This window comes from Nerophis lumbriciformis, linkage group LG21 (genome assembly GCF_033978685.3).
Source record: "Nerophis lumbriciformis linkage group LG21, RoL_Nlum_v2.1, whole genome shotgun sequence".
Taxonomy (NCBI): domain Eukaryota; kingdom Metazoa; phylum Chordata; class Actinopteri; order Syngnathiformes; family Syngnathidae; genus Nerophis; species Nerophis lumbriciformis.
Window position 1 is genome coordinate 12668493 of NC_084568.2, and position 17830 is coordinate 12686322.

Below are 17830 nucleotides of genomic sequence, written 5' to 3' on the forward strand. Positions count from 1 at the left end.
GAGGAATAGCTAAACATGCTTCACTACACACCGTAGCTCACCGGAGTCAAAATGTAAACAAACAACATTGGTGGATCTACACCTAACATCCACTGTAATGATACTAAAGTACAGGAGCGTATGTAGTCAATACTACTATGATTACATCAATATTTTTTGGCATCACAAGATCTTTAGTTTAAAAAAAAAAATGTATATCATGTTTATAAACGCAGGAAATATGTCTTTGGACACATGAGGACTTTGAATATGACCAATGTATGATCCTGTAACGACTTGGTATTGGACTGATACCCAAATTTGTGGTATCATCCAAAACTAATCCAAACAACAGAAGAATAAATGATTATTACATATTATATCATTTTAACAGAAGTGTAGATAGAACATGTTAAAAAAGAAAGTAAGCCGATATTAACAGTAAATGAACAAGTAGATTATTAATTAATTTTCTACCACTTGTCCTTAATATTTTTGACAAAATATTAGAAAGGAAAATGACACAATATGTTACTGCATATGTCAGCAGACTAAATTAGGAGCCTTCGTTTGCTTACTTTCTAATAAAAGACAAGTTGACTTGTATGTTCACTATTTTATTTAAGGACAAACGTGCAATAAGAAACGTATGTTTAATGTAACCTAAGATGTTTTGTTAAAATAAAGCCAATAATGCAATTTTTTGTGGTCCCTTTTATTTAGAAAAATATCAAAATGGTATTAGGACAACACTAATATGTTTTTTACACCTTCATTTTAGGAGGTTTTTTTTAAGTGTTCAATATGATTTAAAAAAATTTTTTACATTGAGTGTTTTACATTCTTGTGTTGACATTACCTTTCTGCCTTGATTGCTATGGGGACCATAATCAGAGGAAGGTTACATTTCAAATAAAACATATATATTTTCCTCTTGGTCCTTATTTTCAATAGGACATGAAAAATATCGGTAATAATCGATATCAACGGATATAAAACACTTAAATCGTGATAGTTTTCCGCCATATCACCCAGCCCTAATGATAACGCAGCAACGTGGCTTTTGCCGATGTCTGATGAAACTTGACTATTCCGCGACAGTGAGATCAGCGGTGGAGCAGGTGGACGAAGCCCTGGACTCTGCAGACGATGTTTCTCTCCTCTGCGCTCTCCAGGTGCCATGTTTGGCCCTCAAGGGCCTCCAGAGAGACAACGGGTCATGGTACCTGGAACAGCTGACAGCTGACCGCCACATGAAGGCGCTGGTATGCACACGCACGCCCGCATTGTGTCACATGACTATTACCCCTTTGCCCACCCTTTTGACCTCTTAACTTGTCACAGAGATGTTAGTAAGAAACTGTGAGTAACCTTTGACCTCAGGATCAGGGCGCCGTGGATCCACTTGATCCCGATGAGATTCAAGAGGCTGTGAGCGCTGCGAACCAGGAAGCGGAGAGCGTTAGGAAGAGTGAGTCACTTCCTGGAGTATTTTCTTATCGACGGCACTTCTCTTGATTTTGTGGGTGCGCGTTTCAGTTGAGACAGCAGTACAAAACGTGAACGACTCGTTGCGCGGCAGTGACGCAAGACGCACAGTCAACTGTCTGATGACCTCTGACCTCCAGCTTCCCCCTGTCTTCTCGTCTGCTGCCTCGCTTTATCACCGAGAACTGCAGCTCTTGCAGAGACGCGCGGCCCAGGTACATACCGTGTACACACACACACACACACACACACACAATGGCGACACATGGGACTTGTGTGTTGCGTGCCGCAGGGTGTGCTGCAGCAGGAGGAGATGTTTGTTGCCGTGGAAATGCTGTCCGCAGTGGTGCTCATCAATCAGGTGGTGGAGACCGCAGACCTCCAGCAGTTCAGTTCCTCGTTGGTCAGTCCGTCAGTGGGCTTGGCTGATGTCGACCACGCCTTGATGGACTGGTAAGTGACTCTGTCCGATGATGATGGCGACTCTGGAGACAACGACGGTGACTTCTTGCTTAGGTACTTTGAGTCTCTGACTCGGATGAAGCAGCAGGCAGGCAGTGAACTGCTGACCTGGAATCAGCTGCAGGAGGGAATCAACTCTGTGAACAAAAGTGCACAAGCCGAACACCAGCGTGAGTAGCACTAATACACCCCCCCCCCCATTACGGTTGTGTGATACATACGTTATAAAACAGGGGTTCTTCAACTTTTCCACTACAGATATCTGTACGACAGACACTAAATGTGTCATCTTATTCTTGATTTTAATCCTATTTAAAAATTACAGTGCTAAAATAGATTAAAAAAATAATGAAACACATTTTAACTAAATGTAACTGTAAATAATGTATAATAAATGTTTCTTAAATAAACTGTCAATAAAATTTAAGTGCAAATGAAAATACAGCTTCATCACATTAGTCATAATTTTTGCCCTTAAAGGGCAATTGCACTTTTTTCGCTCACAATCATTGTAAAAGACATGACGATAGAGGGATTTTTTTTTAAATGCATTTTTAAATATTTAATAAATGTAAATAAAAGCGTGCTAGCAATGGAGCCAATGGCAGGTCCTCTATTCCGCCCATAAAAAACAATAAGTAACCATCCAAAAAGCGCCAACAATACTCTATTTCCATTTCATGACTTAAATATTAACCAAGTATTTAGTGATTTTGTTATTATCAGTGCTAACGCAGACCAACTATTTATATTTATTGGCAACGTGATCACTACCGTGTGCCAATGTTTGCATCAAGTGGTCTGCTGCTTCTTCGCTTCCCTACTTCTTGGAAGTTTATTTTAAATCATAAATAATGCCTCTCACCTGGATAGTAGATGGCTGAGGATGTAATCCGACAATTTGGTACACTTTGCCAGCCAATTTAGGACCCAGAACGACACGAAAAGACGCTTGGTTTTAGGCAGAATTGAGCAGCTCCCGCAGATCGCATTTATTTAATATTTAGAATGCAATTTTTAAAACATCCATCGTCATTTCTTTCATAATGATTGTGAACGATAGGCAAAATTCCAAAAAAAAGTGCAGTTCCCATTTTCAGAAACTTTATTATGACTTCTGCTACAGACTTCTGTTTGTTTGATAATGTCATTACCGCTACGAGTGGTGGAAAAGTGTATTACAACTGAGTACTGCTGCGGCCCATACGGACCACAGCTCTGAAACCAATTTTTTTTTTGGCGGCCATCTAGGAAATGCTCGCGGCTCAACAATGGGCCACGAGCAATGATTAAGAAACACTGATATAAATAATATAAATTAACTAAAACTGAAAGTTTTTAGGTGGAGTTTCAAAAAAATCTTTCATCTATTTATTCTTCTTCCTCTTCTTCTGTCAACTCTAACTCCCACATTGTTCATCAGATTGATTCCGTTCAAATGTCAAATGGTACAGCGCATTCAGGACATGTGTGCGCCTTTCCAAAAATTACCAGTTTTACTGTAATTCATAACTTTTCAGTATTTACCCCCTTTTTTTCTATCTGCTTCTTCTCCCACGTCTTTCCATTAATTTAAACCGTTCCACCATTAAAATGTTTGTCTTAGTCGGAACAAAAAAGCTATCTATTTTTGAAAGCCGAAAAATTCCCAGCTTTTAGGGTATTCATGATTTTCCAAAAATATTGGACAATACAATTGGTACTCAGCCCACCATTCTCACTTACGTTTATCTTTTTTTCCTCCCTGAAAATGACCTTTGAATGCAAGAAAATGTTCAACCCTATCGGAATGTATATTTGTTGTAGTTAAAAAACAACATTTATTTAGTCTGAAATTAGCAAAAATGCTATACTTTTGCTGATATGCATTCTGGGTAATGATGTAATTTTGACCTGTTGTATTATAAGTACACATTGTTTGTATTTCAATGAACAACCATTTATTGCTCATATATATTATACAAATATTATTCAATAATGTCTAAAAAAATTTAATTTAATGTTTATTGTGCCTGTGTGACATACCGGTACTTATGAAGGAGCTTTACATCATCAAATAAGTCCATTGAACTTTGCTTGTAATGGCTAACAGTAAGAATCCAGTGTCAACATTTACAGCATGTTATATTTGATGACTTACCGTTTCAAACATAAAGTGTCATTATTTAGCCAGGGATGTCTATAATTTCTCTACTAATACTGTATAAGTTATGGTTTCAACTTTTCACCTCTAAATGTTAACTTGTTTGCAAGTAAATGTTTCATAAAATTAGGTAGCATATTTCATTGTAATAAAAACGTTGCTTTATCCCCAAAATTAGCTGAAAACAGTACGATTGCAGCATTGAATTCTGGGTAGACACATGTCATCATCAACGGTTGAATGGCTCCCTTTAACAACCAAAATTGGACATGACTTTGGCAACACGGCTGTTTGGCCAAGCGGATAACACCCATACCTTTCATCTGAGAAAGGAGGGCTCGGAGCCCAGAGACGACCAGAAGAAGGCATGTTTTTTGGAAATTTTACATTTTTGAGGCAAATAGTTTAAATCGAACTATTACGACATACATTTTTCATTTCCAAATTCATGTTACGTTTCAGTACAGTTTTCGATCTCTAAGATTCAAACCATTTCACAGTTAAACCGTTTCTACCATTCATTCTACATTCAACGAGCATTTCAGTTGAGCTTCAGCTCTTCAATTTTCAAACCATTCCTACTGTTTATTCAAACTTTGTCTCTAAATTAATTCTGCAGTCCTTCAGCTTTCAAATTCAGCTTCAGCAATGATTGGGGCAGTAACACGCAATTCCAGAATTGCATACATTTTTATTTTCAGTTTTGAAGAACAGACATACAGTAGACAGAACTGCAAGACCGAGGAGTCGCCACAAGGGCGGCGCCATGTAAACAAGGTAGTAAAATGGTAAACATGGGTTGAGGAGCAGGAGAAAATAAAAGCAATACACCAACTTAGCTCCAAGAGAAGGGGGGACTCTGTTTGAGACCAGGAAAAAACCTTGAGCAATGCACATGTGAATATATTACAACACACACAACTGCAAATTTGCAATATTGCGATATATAGATTTTTGGCTATATTGCCCATACATGCGGCATGCAATGTTACGCTAATGTTCTCAACACCTCAAACTATTTAAGGATGACCTCTCACTCTTTAGAGATTCTGGCTCTCCGTCTGGTGAATGAGGCCGTGTTCGTGGGGGACGCCCAACAGCTGCTCTCTGCACTGACGCTGCCCTCTAGTGGTGTGGAGGAGGTGGTTCCCAACAACGCCTACAGATATCTCAGCTTGCTGAGCGCAGCCAAGCAGCGAAAATCTCAGGTGATCACACTGACAACACGCACCACCGTATGAATGGCTGCATCGGTGAACACATGAATGACTCGCGGTGAGCGGGTGTTCAAACGTACGACTTTTCTTTTGAAACTCGAGTTTGGTGGGTGATTATTGTGAGGTCATGTGTTTCTCTGTGAATCAAATAGTTAAGTGGAGGCGCAGAAGCCGAGCTGCGGTTGGCTAATATACAGGAAGTGGTGAAAAGAGCCAACCAGGACACCCGGAAAGCTCTGAAGCGTGAGTGCATCATTTGTTCCTTAAGTGCCTGGTAGTGAAGTGGTACACACCAACTTTTTTGTGCAGCCACTGCGGAAGCAAATCCCTCACAGTTTGTGTGTGTGTGTGTGTGCGCGCGCCTGTGCCTGCAGTGTGTCTGGCAGCTGCTGCTGTCAACCAAGCTGTGAAAGAGAGACAGCCGCATCAGACACTGCGAGTTTTGTCTCTACCAGAGCTGGCGCTACAGGGTGTGGAGCGTCGCTTTGCGGCAGAGTACCAGCAACGGCTTTACGCTCTCATCCGGCAAAAGATGAGCACAGGTGACGTGTCCTGACCAGGAATGGGTACCGTGACTGGGTTCCATAATGGCAACCGGTGCCGATGTAAACCATACTGTAGTAACCACACCGAAAAAAATAAGTAGCTTTTGGTGCCTCATTTGGGTGCTAAATGGAAGCGCACAGTGATATTGTACAAGTAACGTCTTGAAAGTAATGTCACGTCCCCGACTGAAGCACGCAGAGTCTGACGCTCTCTTTTTAGCTTAATTGCCGGCCTTAAAGGAGAACTGCACTTTTTTGTAAAATTTTAAAGATCATTTACAATCCCAAGAACAGCCAACAATACTCCATTGACATGTCGTGGCCTGAATATTAATCAAACAGTAGCGATATTGTTATTATAAGCGGTAACACAGGCAAACTCTTTTTATAGAGCTAACTAGCTCATTCTGTTATATTGACATACTGAGCTGCTGCATTGCCTCTGTGTAGGTAAAAGTTAATGCTAGATAATAAATAATGCCTTTCACCTGGATAGTAGAAGGTTGTGTTCATAAACCGAGAAGTTGGTCAACTTTGACATCCAACTTAGACCCAGAGATAGCGAGAAAGACACAAAAAGACATTAGTTTGTGGCATTTTTAATCCTGTGAGCATGATGATCAATTCATGTAAAGGGGAAGATATAAACATCCCATCAGTTTTTATCCCAGCAGACATAGTACAGTAGGTTTTATTATATATGTTTATCTTGTTGAGCACTTAGCAATACTGCTACATGATGCTTAGCGTTTCACTTAAGCTGCGACTGTTTAGCACACAGCTTCTAAAACTCGTAGATCCTCCTCCTTATATTCAGGATCAAAAATATAAGTTTCTGGATTATCATTTGTCCCAAAGTTGTCTTTGTTGTCTCTCATCAAGTCTGCCATGATTAGACGTGTTGTTGTTGTTGAGAGGAAAAGCAAACGTGATGCGTCTGTGAAATGTATATAAAATTTAAATGAGTGACATATGTAAATATTGCATGGTTTTATGAATGTGCCTGTTACTACATTACATGTACTTTATATTTACAGCGTGTATATAAAATAGGGCTGGGCGATATATCGATATACGCGATATATCGCGGGTTTGTCTCTGTGCGATATAGAAAATGACTATATTGTGATATTCGAGTAAACGTTCTCACGCAGTTGCTTTTAGCTGCTGGCATTACACTACAGGCTCTCCTCGCTCTTTCCTGTGTCTCCTTCTCACAGACAGACGAGCGCACCTTCTTACACACGTCACATACTGTCACGACATACGTCACATACGTATACGCTAGAGATGCGCGGATAGGCAATTATTTCATCCGCAACCGCATCAGAAAGTCGTCAACCATCCGCAATCCACCCGATCTAACATTTGATCAGAACCGCATCCGCCCGCACCCGCCCGTTGTTATATATCTAATATAGACGATGCAAGGCATTAGTGAGGTTATAAAGCTTTTGCCTGTTAAAGAAAGGAGACTGATCCAATGCAGCACAGACATTCGCGTGCCACGCTGTCACGACCCAGACGCACACCAGTGCGCAATCATATGGGAGCCGCGCTGAGCGCACCTCCAAGCGCGTCTCGCTGCCGGCGACGGCCGGGTATATGGGCCCGACGCTCCAGCGCCATCCATTTTCAGGGCTAGTTGATTCGGCAGGTGGGTTGTTACACACTCCTTAGCGGGTTCCAACTTCCATGGCCACCGTCAGCTGCTGTCTATATCAACCAGGGTGAGCCCCACCCCTTTCGTGAGCGCACTGCGCGCGGAGTGACCCCTGTTACGCGCCCCCGGCAACAGGGGTGGCGGGCAGGTAAGCTGCGCGGGCGGAGCGCGCGGAGTGACCCCTGTTACGAGCCCCCGGCCACGGGGGTGGCGGGCAGGTAAGGGGCCTCGGTCCCGGACCCCGGCGAGGCGTCCCTTCTCCGCTCCGTAAAAGTGTCCATCTCTTTTCTTTTCTTTTTTTTTCTGTTGTGGCATATGCTGCAGGTGCCTGCTCGTTTTTCGTATGTGGGTAACAACATTTAACTATGTATATATATTTCCGAATTGGTTTAACTGCCAAATCTAATTTTTTTCTATTTCAACCACCCGACCCGACCCGCGGATAAAATCTAATTTTTTTAAATTTCATCCGCCCGATCCGCGGATAATCCGCGGACTCCGCGGTTGTGCCCGCAAACCGCGCATCTCTAGTATACGCCCTCGCGCAGCAAAGAGGTAGCAGCATGGGTAACATTAGCTGTGATGCTAGCGTAGCCGTGCGAGTAGTAATACGAGAGAGAGAAGGTGCGAATCTGGTAACAAATGAAGGAATAATTAATTCCCCCAAAAAACAGCAGGGGGTCCATCGTCTGGCGGTGGTTTGGCTTCAAGTGGGAATATGTTGAACAGACAACCGTAATTTGTCAAGTGTGGGGCAAAAGCGTTGCTATAAAAAGTAGCATTACTGCTAATATGTAGCATCATTTGAAAAGTCACCTGCTAGAGAATGAAGAGTGTTTACTCCGCATGTCAACATCTCCGTTCGGTGCCACACGCCCACACCATCAAAATGCCAAGGCAAACATTTCCAGATCAACACCGTATGAAAAAAATTGTGATTTTTTTGGTTGTGATTTCCTTCTCTGCATGAAAGTTTTAAAGTAGCATATATTAATGCAGTATGAAGAAGAATGTTTTAATGTAGACACATAGAATCATCATACTGCTGTGATTATATGCATCAAGCGTTCATTCAAGGCTAAGGCAAAATATCGAGATATATATCGTGTATCGCGATATGGCCTTAAAATATTGCGATATTAAAATAAGGCCATATCGCCCAGCCCTAATATAAAACATTAATGGAGGTTTTTTTAAGTGTTTTATAGGCAGAATGGAGCAACTCCTAGTGTCTCCATAGTTAGCTGACTTATGCTAACAATGGAGACATTTAACATTTAAAAATAATAAAAAACATGTATGCTTGTCTTACATAAAGAATGATTAAGACACAGGTGGTGTAATGTATGTCACCAATGTGTTGTGTTTGCAGGAGACAATAAGAGTCAGTGGGTTCGATTCCAAATGGGGGATGGCTCGTTGTACTTTTTCGACCTGAACAAACTGGAAGGCCACTGGGAGAAACCGCACAGTTTTGTGCCCAACAGCGTGTTCCTGGACCAACACGAGATCCAGGTGACACCACGACTGACCAACACACGGCAGCTTTTCACACTTGCTAATTTCATGTGACTTTCTGACAGGAAGTGGTCAGCAGTGTTTGGAACACATACGAGCACCAGAGGCTTTGGGCCAATAACGAAGCACTGGTCATTCGCCTGCAGGCGGCCATTCGAGGCTTTCTCATTCGGCAGCAGGTGGCGTCTCGTCAATGTTACCTATACAGCCAGACCGACGCTGTCATCCTGATCCAGGTGTGTGGTCCAGCACGGAAAGAGAGCACAGGTCACTTCGACTTGAGCCTTATGCATTTCATTTCTGGGTTCAGACTCACTGGAGGAAGGTGGTCCAGCAGAGAGCGTACAGGCAGCGGCTGCAGTTCCTCTACATGAACTGGAAAGCGGCGGTGAAGGTAGCTATCAACTAGATCAAGGCTGTCCAAACTTTTTCCACTGAGCATCGCACACTGAAAAATGAAAGCATGCGTGTGCCTTTTTGATATTAACTAATGAATTCAAAACGATATTATACTGCCTTTGAAAAATACCGGTACTTTTATCTGCATGCTGCCATGCGAAGGCGCATGTTGGTTGTGTCAAAATGCACACACAAAGCGCATACATGCAGAAACGGTGTGAGGAGGAAAAATGGCAAAACAAAAACGGCAATTCTACTGGTAAACAGAGTGTGCGTGAAGCGCAATATAGAGGTATTTTTGTTTTATTTTTAACAATGTGTATTTTACCTAGTACATGTTTTATGTTTACTTTTAGCCATAGTATTGGTTTTAGTTTTTATGTTTTTTTTGTTTGTTTGTTTAATGGCCTTTTTGTCAAAGAAAACTTGTTTTTTTATGGTAAACACACAAAATATGCAATATTTTCCACAGAAAAATATTTAAAAGTACAATATTTGATGTAAAGTAATTGGAGCCTCAAAGTTCAATAATTTATAACATTGATTTTGAATCATTATTATTTTTTGAGCAATGACAGTTTAAAAAAATCCCGCTAAAATTATTGGGGATCCAAAAGGCCCCACTCATAAAAGTATTAAAAATAAGTCATACATAATATATTTTTTTTACTTTCAAGACTTGCATCTCTCGATCTATCCGTTTTTTCTAAATTATTTGTTTGTTTTATGCCTTTTTCATCAATGATTTAAAAAACATAGTTTTTTTTATTTGGCAAAAACACAAAATATGCAATAGTTTCCCCAAAAAATATTTCCATCCATCCATCCATTTTCTACCGCTTAATCCCTTCGGGGTCGCGGGGGGCGCTGGAGCCTATCTCAGTCAGCTACAATCGGGCGGAAGGCGGGGTACACCCTATACAAGTCGCCACCTCATCACAGGGCCAACACAGATAGACAGACAACATTCACACTCACATTCACACAGTGAAGTAATTGGAGCCTCAGATGGGTCATTAGTATTGCTATTCATTCATGAGCAATGACATTGAAAAAAAAAATCCACAAAAATGATTGGGGATCCAAAAGAGTCCCACTCATTAAAGTATATTTTACATTCAAGACTTACATCTGTAGATCAACTTTAGATCTGTTTATTGATTACAAGTTTTTATTTCTTTGTTTTTTGCCCTTTTTATCAATTTTTTTTTTTAAATGTTATATGGCAAAAACACAAAATATGCAATATTTTCCCCAAAAAATATTTCAAAGTACAATATTCTATGTAAAGTAATTGGAGCTTTGAATAGGTCAATAATTTATAACATTGATTTTGATTAATTATTATTTTTTGAGCAATGAGAGTTATAAAGAAAAAACAGCCTGCATGGCAGTTTGTGTTATTAGAGTCAACATTGCAACTTTTTCTCGTTTCATTTCACCTGTTTGCTGTTTTATTCCACTTTTTTAATTTTTTTTCAAATGTTTTTATTAAAGTATCTTTTGAATGTGCTGCAGGCCGCCCTTTGGATACCTCTGAACTGTATGTCGTTTCATATTTACATTGTGTTTCCTGTCAGATTCAGGCCTTTGTGAAGATGTGGTTAACCAGAAGACGATATCGAGCACGATTAAGTTTTTTCAGACAAAATGTAAGCCGTCATCAGCCTAGCGTGTGTTTCGTCAGTGTGCTGACTGTGCGCGTCCACAGGTGACCGCCATCATTAAGATCCAGGCTTTCTTCAGAGCCAGTCGGGCGCGGGGAGATTATAGAATGCTGGGTAGGTTCCCCAAAAGTGCGTCCTTGGTGATGGGTCTCCTGGCTTCTAATGAACGCACCTGTCTTAGTGCACTCGGACACGCCCCCCCTCTGCGTGGTGAGGAAGTTTGTTCACCTGCTCGACTTGGGTGACGGAGACATCCGGGAGGAGGCGGAACTTCTTCGCCTGAGGCAGGAGGTGGTGAGGACCATCCGCTTCAACCGCCAGCTGGAGGCCGACCTGGACCTGATGGACCTAAAGATTGGCCTGCTGGTCCGCAACAGAGTCACCTTGCAGGTGGGGAAACCTGGATATTGTTTTGTTGGTTCTGTGCTAAAGAGGGATTGTGTGCCACCTCTTCCAGGAAGTGGAGTCTCACTGCAGGAAACTAACCAAGAAGAACAAGGAAAAGCTGTCAGACATGATGGACGTGGAGAGGAGTAAAGGTCTCAAGGCTCTGAGCCGCGACCGAAAGGAGAGACTTGAAGCCTACCAGCACCTCTTCTACCTGCTACAGGTGGGCCACACCTGCTATAGGCGCACTGCCTATGAGTAAGAAGTCCAAATAAGTCGATGCGTTTCAGACTCAGCCCTCCTACCTGGCCCAGCTGATCTTTTTGATGCCTCAGAGTCGTTGCACCTCATTCATGGAGATGTTGGTCTTTAGCCTGTTCAACTACGGCGCCGACCACCGCGAGGCCTTCATGCTGCTGCAGCTTTTCACTGAGGCGCTGCAGTTTGAGATCAGGTGACACCGCATGTCCGTTACTAACCAAGAGCGCCTGACAAGGTAGAAGGGGGCCGGGGTGGTAAAACAATGGCGAGGATCCTGGTAAACGACCGCTCAAATGTTAAAGGGAAATTTTGCCTGTTATTCAGGATCCTTATATAAGATAAGCACACTTGTTTTTCTTGTTTTTATGCATTCTAAATCGTAAATAAACACTAGCAAAAGTCAGTTAACAATGTAGTCAAGGGGAGTTGCTCTATTCCACCTAAAAAGCATCCAAACACCTCCATTAAGGTTTTATATACATTATGTAAGTATATATGTAATGTAGTGACATTCATATTAACATGTAGTATTTACATATTTTGATCATTTAAGCCAACGCGGCAAATTAATTTCAAAAACACATCACAACTTTTTTCCCTTTTTTTTTTTTTTTTAAACAACATCCCTGGTTACTGTTGACTTTATGACACCCAACAAACATGATAAAACATCACCTACTGTACACTATCTGCTGTCACTAGGATGCCGACTGCTAGGATGTTGTTATATTCCCGTTTAGATGAAGAATGATTCGTCGGATTACATCCTCATCCTTCCAGGGGAGAGGCATGATTTATGACCTTGATTAAACTTTCATGAGCAGGGAAGCGAGGAAGCAACTCGCCAGTCGATAATCTCAAAATAGCCAGTGACTTCGGCGCCGCTATAAATAGTTTGTCTGTGTTAGCGCTTATAATAACAATTTGATTAATACTTGGTTAATATTTAAGTCACCAAATGTAAATAGAGTATTGTTGGCTCTTTTTGGATGGTTATTTATTGGGTTTTATGGGCGGAGTAGAGGACCTTCCAGTGGCTCCGTTGTAAGTAGACTTTTATTTACATTAATTTTTGAGTTAGAACGCTGCTGCCCACTGCTCCCCTCACCTCCCAGGGGGTGATCAAGGGTGATGGGTCAAATGCAGAGAATAATCTCGCCACACCTAGTGTGTGTGTGACAATCATTGGTACTTTAACTTTAACTTTAACTTTTAATTAAAAAAAAACGTCCATCATGTCTTCCATTATGATTGTGAATGATAGGCAAAATTAAAAAAAAGTGCGGAAAGGAACTGCACATTTTTGAGGAATTTTTCCTATCGTTCACAATCATAATGAAAGACAAGCACACTTACTATTCTTGTTTTAATGCATTCTAAATTGTAAATAAACATGAGCAAAAGTCAGCTAACCATGTAGTCGAGGGGAGTCGCTCTTTTCCGCCCATAAAGCGCTTTAAAAAAATATCCAAACATCAATGTTTTATAAACATGTTGTAAGTATATATGTAATGTAGTAATATTCGTATTAACATGTAATATTTACATATTTTGATCATTTTAAGCATAGGGCACCACAACATTCACTTTTTCTTCAACAGCAACACTACTAATCATGAAAAACTTCATGAGAGAGAACAAAGACTACTTTGGGACAAATGATGATCCAGAAACTGAAGAAGTCTGAATATAAGGAGGATGATCTACAAGTTTTAGAAGCTTTGTGCTCAACAGATGTAGCTTTAGTGAAACACTAAGTGTCATGTAGCAGTATTGTTAAGTGCTAAACAAGATATACGAACATAATAAAACAGTCACTTACTGTACAAGGTCTGCTCTTACTGGGATAAAGACTGACGGGATGTTTATATCTTCTCGTTTACATGTAAAACTAATCATAATCTTCACGAATGGTTAAAAAAAACATGAGTGCATGTAGCGTCTTTTCGTTGAACTTCTCCGTTTATGTCCACAACCTTTTACTCTCCAGGTGAGAGGCACGATTTATAATCCAGATCAGTGGTTCTCAAACTTTTTTCACCAACTACCACCTCAGAAAACACTTCAAGGACCACCATAAAGACCAACAATAAAATACAGCAGCTTAGTAGGCCTAAGTATTCATTAAAAACAAGGCAGAGGTTTTATTTAACGAGTATATTTTATATATTTGGCCACTGTAACATTACACGGTTTGAACAGTAATACTGTGTTTGAATATTTAATTGAGTGATTCTTTGGATGGCGCCCAGTACCACAGTTTTAGAATTGCTCATCGAGAATTAACTTTTACCAACTTAAGAGATGAAGCAGCAGCTGGTCACCGGCTCAGTATGTCAATATAGTAGCGTAAGCTAGTTAGCTCTCCGTAATCGCGGTGTTGCTAAAAGTAGTTCCTCGGTGTTAGCGCTTATAATAGCACTATCGCTAAAACTTTGTTAATATTCAGGTCACAACATGTAAATAGAGTATTGTTGGCACTTTTTGGGTCAGAGGACTATGTGGGCGGAATAGTTTACTCCCAGTGGCTCCGTTGTTAGAAGAATCTTGCTAACGTTTATTTACGAGTTAGAATGCATAAAAAAAAGAAGTGTTATTGTCTTAAATAAGGACTGTGAATGATGTGCAAAATTACCCCAAAAAAGTGCAGTTCCCTTTTAACATTTGTTTTCTTTATGCACACCACATGGCTCAGCGTTCAAATGATGTCCACTATGGAGCGCTGCGTCATATAAACACATGCTTACAAGTCTAACTGTAGTCGTTTGTTTACCTGTGTGTCAGGTCAAAGGTCAGTCAGCCAAAGGAGGTGATCACAGGTAACCCCTTTGTCATCAAGATGCTGGTGAACTTCTACCGCAATGCTCGTGGTCACAACGTCCTGCGGGAGATGCTCGGTCCGGCTCTGCAGGACATCCTGCTGGAACGCAGCCTCGTCATCAGGACAGACCCCGTGGACGTCTACAAGACCTGGATTAACCAGACCGAGAGCCAGACTGGGTTCAAGAGGTCTGAATGATCACACGGGGTTCAAAGTCGAACTGTTGACTCAGCCATGTTCTTCTGCAGCTCACTGCCCTACGACGTCACCCCTGAAGACGCTCTGTCCCACCCCGAAGTACAGCGGCGCATCGACATTGCCGTGGTCAACCTGAAGAACCTGACAGAGCGAGTCCTCAAGGCCATCACCTCCAACCTCCACAAGCTTCCGTAGGCTGTCTCCACCTGTGCACCTCCTGGCCTTGCACCACCTTCCCTCTTGACGCGTGTGTGTGTGTTGCAGCTATGGTCTACGTTACACCGCCAAGGTTCTGCGAGACAGCTTGAGGACAAAGTTCCCTGCTGCCACCAAGGATGAAGTGTACAAGGTAACTGAGCTCATGTTCATTTTGGGAGTCAGCCAACAAAAGTTTTTTTTGTTCACATTACATTCAGAAATATTGAGGTGGACCCATGGTTTTTGTCACAGGAAACATTATTTTAATTTGATTACGGTATATCTTTGGCAGCCAACGGTTCAAACATTTAATTGCTTTTTGTTGACTTGTAATTAATTGCAGATATAATTTTTGTATCTTTAAGTGTTCCTTAGACAAATCATTTTTGAGTTTTTAACACTGTCAACATGACACTGGACATTTGTTTGCTTTATGCAAATGTTTGTTCATTAAACATTATGCTTAATTAAAGAGGAACTGCCCTTTTTTGGATTTGGCTAATCATTCACAATCCTTATGTAAGACAGGAACACATGTTTTTGTTTGTTTTTTCTAAACATTTGTTTATTGGGTTTTTACAGACATACGATTGACCATTGTGGGTGTGGGTGTGGCTGTGGGTGGGTGTGTGTGTGTATTTATATATACTGTATGTGTGTGTGTGTGTGTGTGTGTGTATATATATATATATATACTGTATGTATGTGTATATACTGTATGTATGTATGTATATATTAAAAAAAATTAATTTCTCAGTTCGAACATTAAATATCTTGTCTTTGTAGTATATTCAATTCAATATAAGTTGAAAAGGATTTGCAAATCATTATACTCTGTTTTTATTTACGAATTACACAACACGCCAACTTCACTGGTTTTGGGTTTTGTATATATAAGTGTGTGTGTATGTTAATGTAGTTTTTATATATGTATATACATATACAAATATGTATGCATATAAAATATATACATATATGTATAGATATATATTTATACATGTATATGAATGTATGTGTATATATAAACAATGATACTAGAAAAAAGAGAGAAAATAATATTATTTCAATGTATTCTAAGTTGTAAAATATGTCAAGTACGAGGTGGCTAACAATGTAGCTAATGGGAGTACACTATTCCGCCCATAAAGCCCTCTTAAAAAAAAAAAGCGCCAACAATACTCTATTTACATGTCGTGACTTGAATATTAACTAAGTATTAGCGATACTGTTGATATAAGCGCTAACACCGACAAACTATTTTTATTTGCAATATTGAGCTGCTGCATCGCCTCTGAGTTGGTGAAAGTTAATTCTAGATTATAAATAATGCCTCTCACCTAGATAGTAGAAGGTTGTGGACATAAACCCACAAGTTGTTCAACTTTGACATCCACCCGAAGATGAGGAGAAAGACACGAAAAGATAGTCGTTTGCGTCACTTTTTTTTTTCTCTTTTTTACCCTTAATGAAGATTATGATTATTTCTTCATCTAACTGGGGAAATCTAAACATCCCATCAGTCTTCATCCCAGTGAGAGCAGACATTGAGCAGTAAGTGATTATTTTATTATGTCCATATATCTTGTTTAACACTTAGCAATACTGCTACATGATGCTTAGTGTTGCTGCATATGTTTAGCACACAGCTTCTAAAACTTGTAGATCACCCGCTTTATATTCAGGCTCAAAAAAATAAGTTTCTAGATCATTTGTCCCAAAGTAGTTTTCGTTGTCTCTCATAAAGTCTGCCATGATCAATATTATTGTTGTTGAAGGAAAAAGCAAACTTTGTGATGCGTCTGTGAAATGAATACGTATGCTTAAAATGAGCAAAATATGTAAATATTACATGTCATAAATGTTATAACATTACCGGTACATATTTACTTACAGCGTGTATATAAAACCTTGAGTGACTCCCATCGGCTCCGTTGTTAGCTAACTTGCTAATGTTTATTTACGATTGATAATGCTTAAAAAAAAGGATAACATATGTATTTTTGTCTTACGTCATGATTGTGAACGAGACACAATATGGAAAAAAAAAAAAGTGCAGTTCCCCCTTAAACACGCAAAAGTGGTACCATTACAGGAGATTACTTTTAACTTGGTATTTTGTTACTTTGACAGCCCAAATTATATCAATCAATGTCTATTTTTATAGACCTTAATCAAAAGTGCCTCGAAGGACTGCACAAACCACACTATCCCTGATCCGAACCCACGTTTTTTATTTAAACTGGAAAACCTCATTGAATGCTTAAATCAAAGTGTCTGATGCAACATATAAAAAGGCAACCAAAGCAAGAAACACTTTTTTAAAGTCAAATATAAAATGTAAAAACAAGGGAACTTCTAACTTGGGAACCAAAATGCCTTTCATATGATGTCTTCATTCTGAGTCCATGGAATGAATGGATGAACAATGTCGTCCTCTTCACTTACCTTTAGGTTGTCGGCAACTTGGTCTACTATCGCTTCATGAATCCTGCCATCGTGGCTCCGGATGGCTTTGACATCGTGGAGCGTTCGGCAGGATCCACCCTGCAACCCGACCAGCGCCACCTCCTCGGTTCCATTGCCCGCATACTGCAGCACGCCGCCGCCAACAAGCACTTCCACGGCGATGGAGCCTATGTCAGCGCGCTCAACCAGTACATCAGCCAGACTCATGCCAAGTTCAGGTTTGTTTTGTGTGTGTGTGTGTGTGTGTGTGTGTGTGTGTGTGTGTGTGTGTGTGTGTGTGTGTGTGTGTGTGTGTGTGTGTGTGTGTGTGTGTGTGTGTGTGTGTGTGTGTGTGTGTGTGTGTGTGTGTGTGTGTGTGTGTGTGTGTGTGTGTGTGTGTGTGTGTGTGTGTGTGTGTGTGTGTGTACGTATTTATATA

At 40.5% G+C, this 17830-nt stretch overlaps 1 protein-coding gene across 2 annotated transcripts in view; it reads left to right on the forward strand.

Annotated features, from left to right (window-relative positions):
• iqgap3 (IQ motif containing GTPase activating protein 3) overlaps positions 1-17830 on the forward strand; it is a 36084-nt gene that overhangs the window by 5730 nt on the left and 12524 nt on the right. For both annotated transcript variants that reach the window (XM_061983004.1, XM_061983005.1), the window contains exons 10-29: positions 1081-1244; positions 1363-1450; positions 1519-1682; positions 1760-1920; positions 1984-2099; positions 5117-5280; positions 5442-5532; positions 5664-5831; positions 8870-9012; positions 9081-9251; positions 9326-9409; positions 10995-11066; positions 11126-11195; positions 11263-11471; positions 11539-11691; positions 11759-11922; positions 14514-14738; positions 14799-14939; positions 15013-15097; positions 17398-17630. In XM_061983004.1, coding sequence (XP_061838988.1) covers positions 1081-1244; positions 1363-1450; positions 1519-1682; positions 1760-1920; positions 1984-2099; positions 5117-5280; positions 5442-5532; positions 5664-5831; positions 8870-9012; positions 9081-9251; positions 9326-9409; positions 10995-11066; positions 11126-11195; positions 11263-11471; positions 11539-11691; positions 11759-11922; positions 14514-14738; positions 14799-14939; positions 15013-15097; positions 17398-17630 — 2866 coding nt within the window. The remainder of the gene's footprint in view (positions 1-1080; positions 1245-1362; positions 1451-1518; positions 1683-1759; positions 1921-1983; positions 2100-5116; positions 5281-5441; positions 5533-5663; positions 5832-8869; positions 9013-9080; positions 9252-9325; positions 9410-10994; positions 11067-11125; positions 11196-11262; positions 11472-11538; positions 11692-11758; positions 11923-14513; positions 14739-14798; positions 14940-15012; positions 15098-17397; positions 17631-17830) is intronic.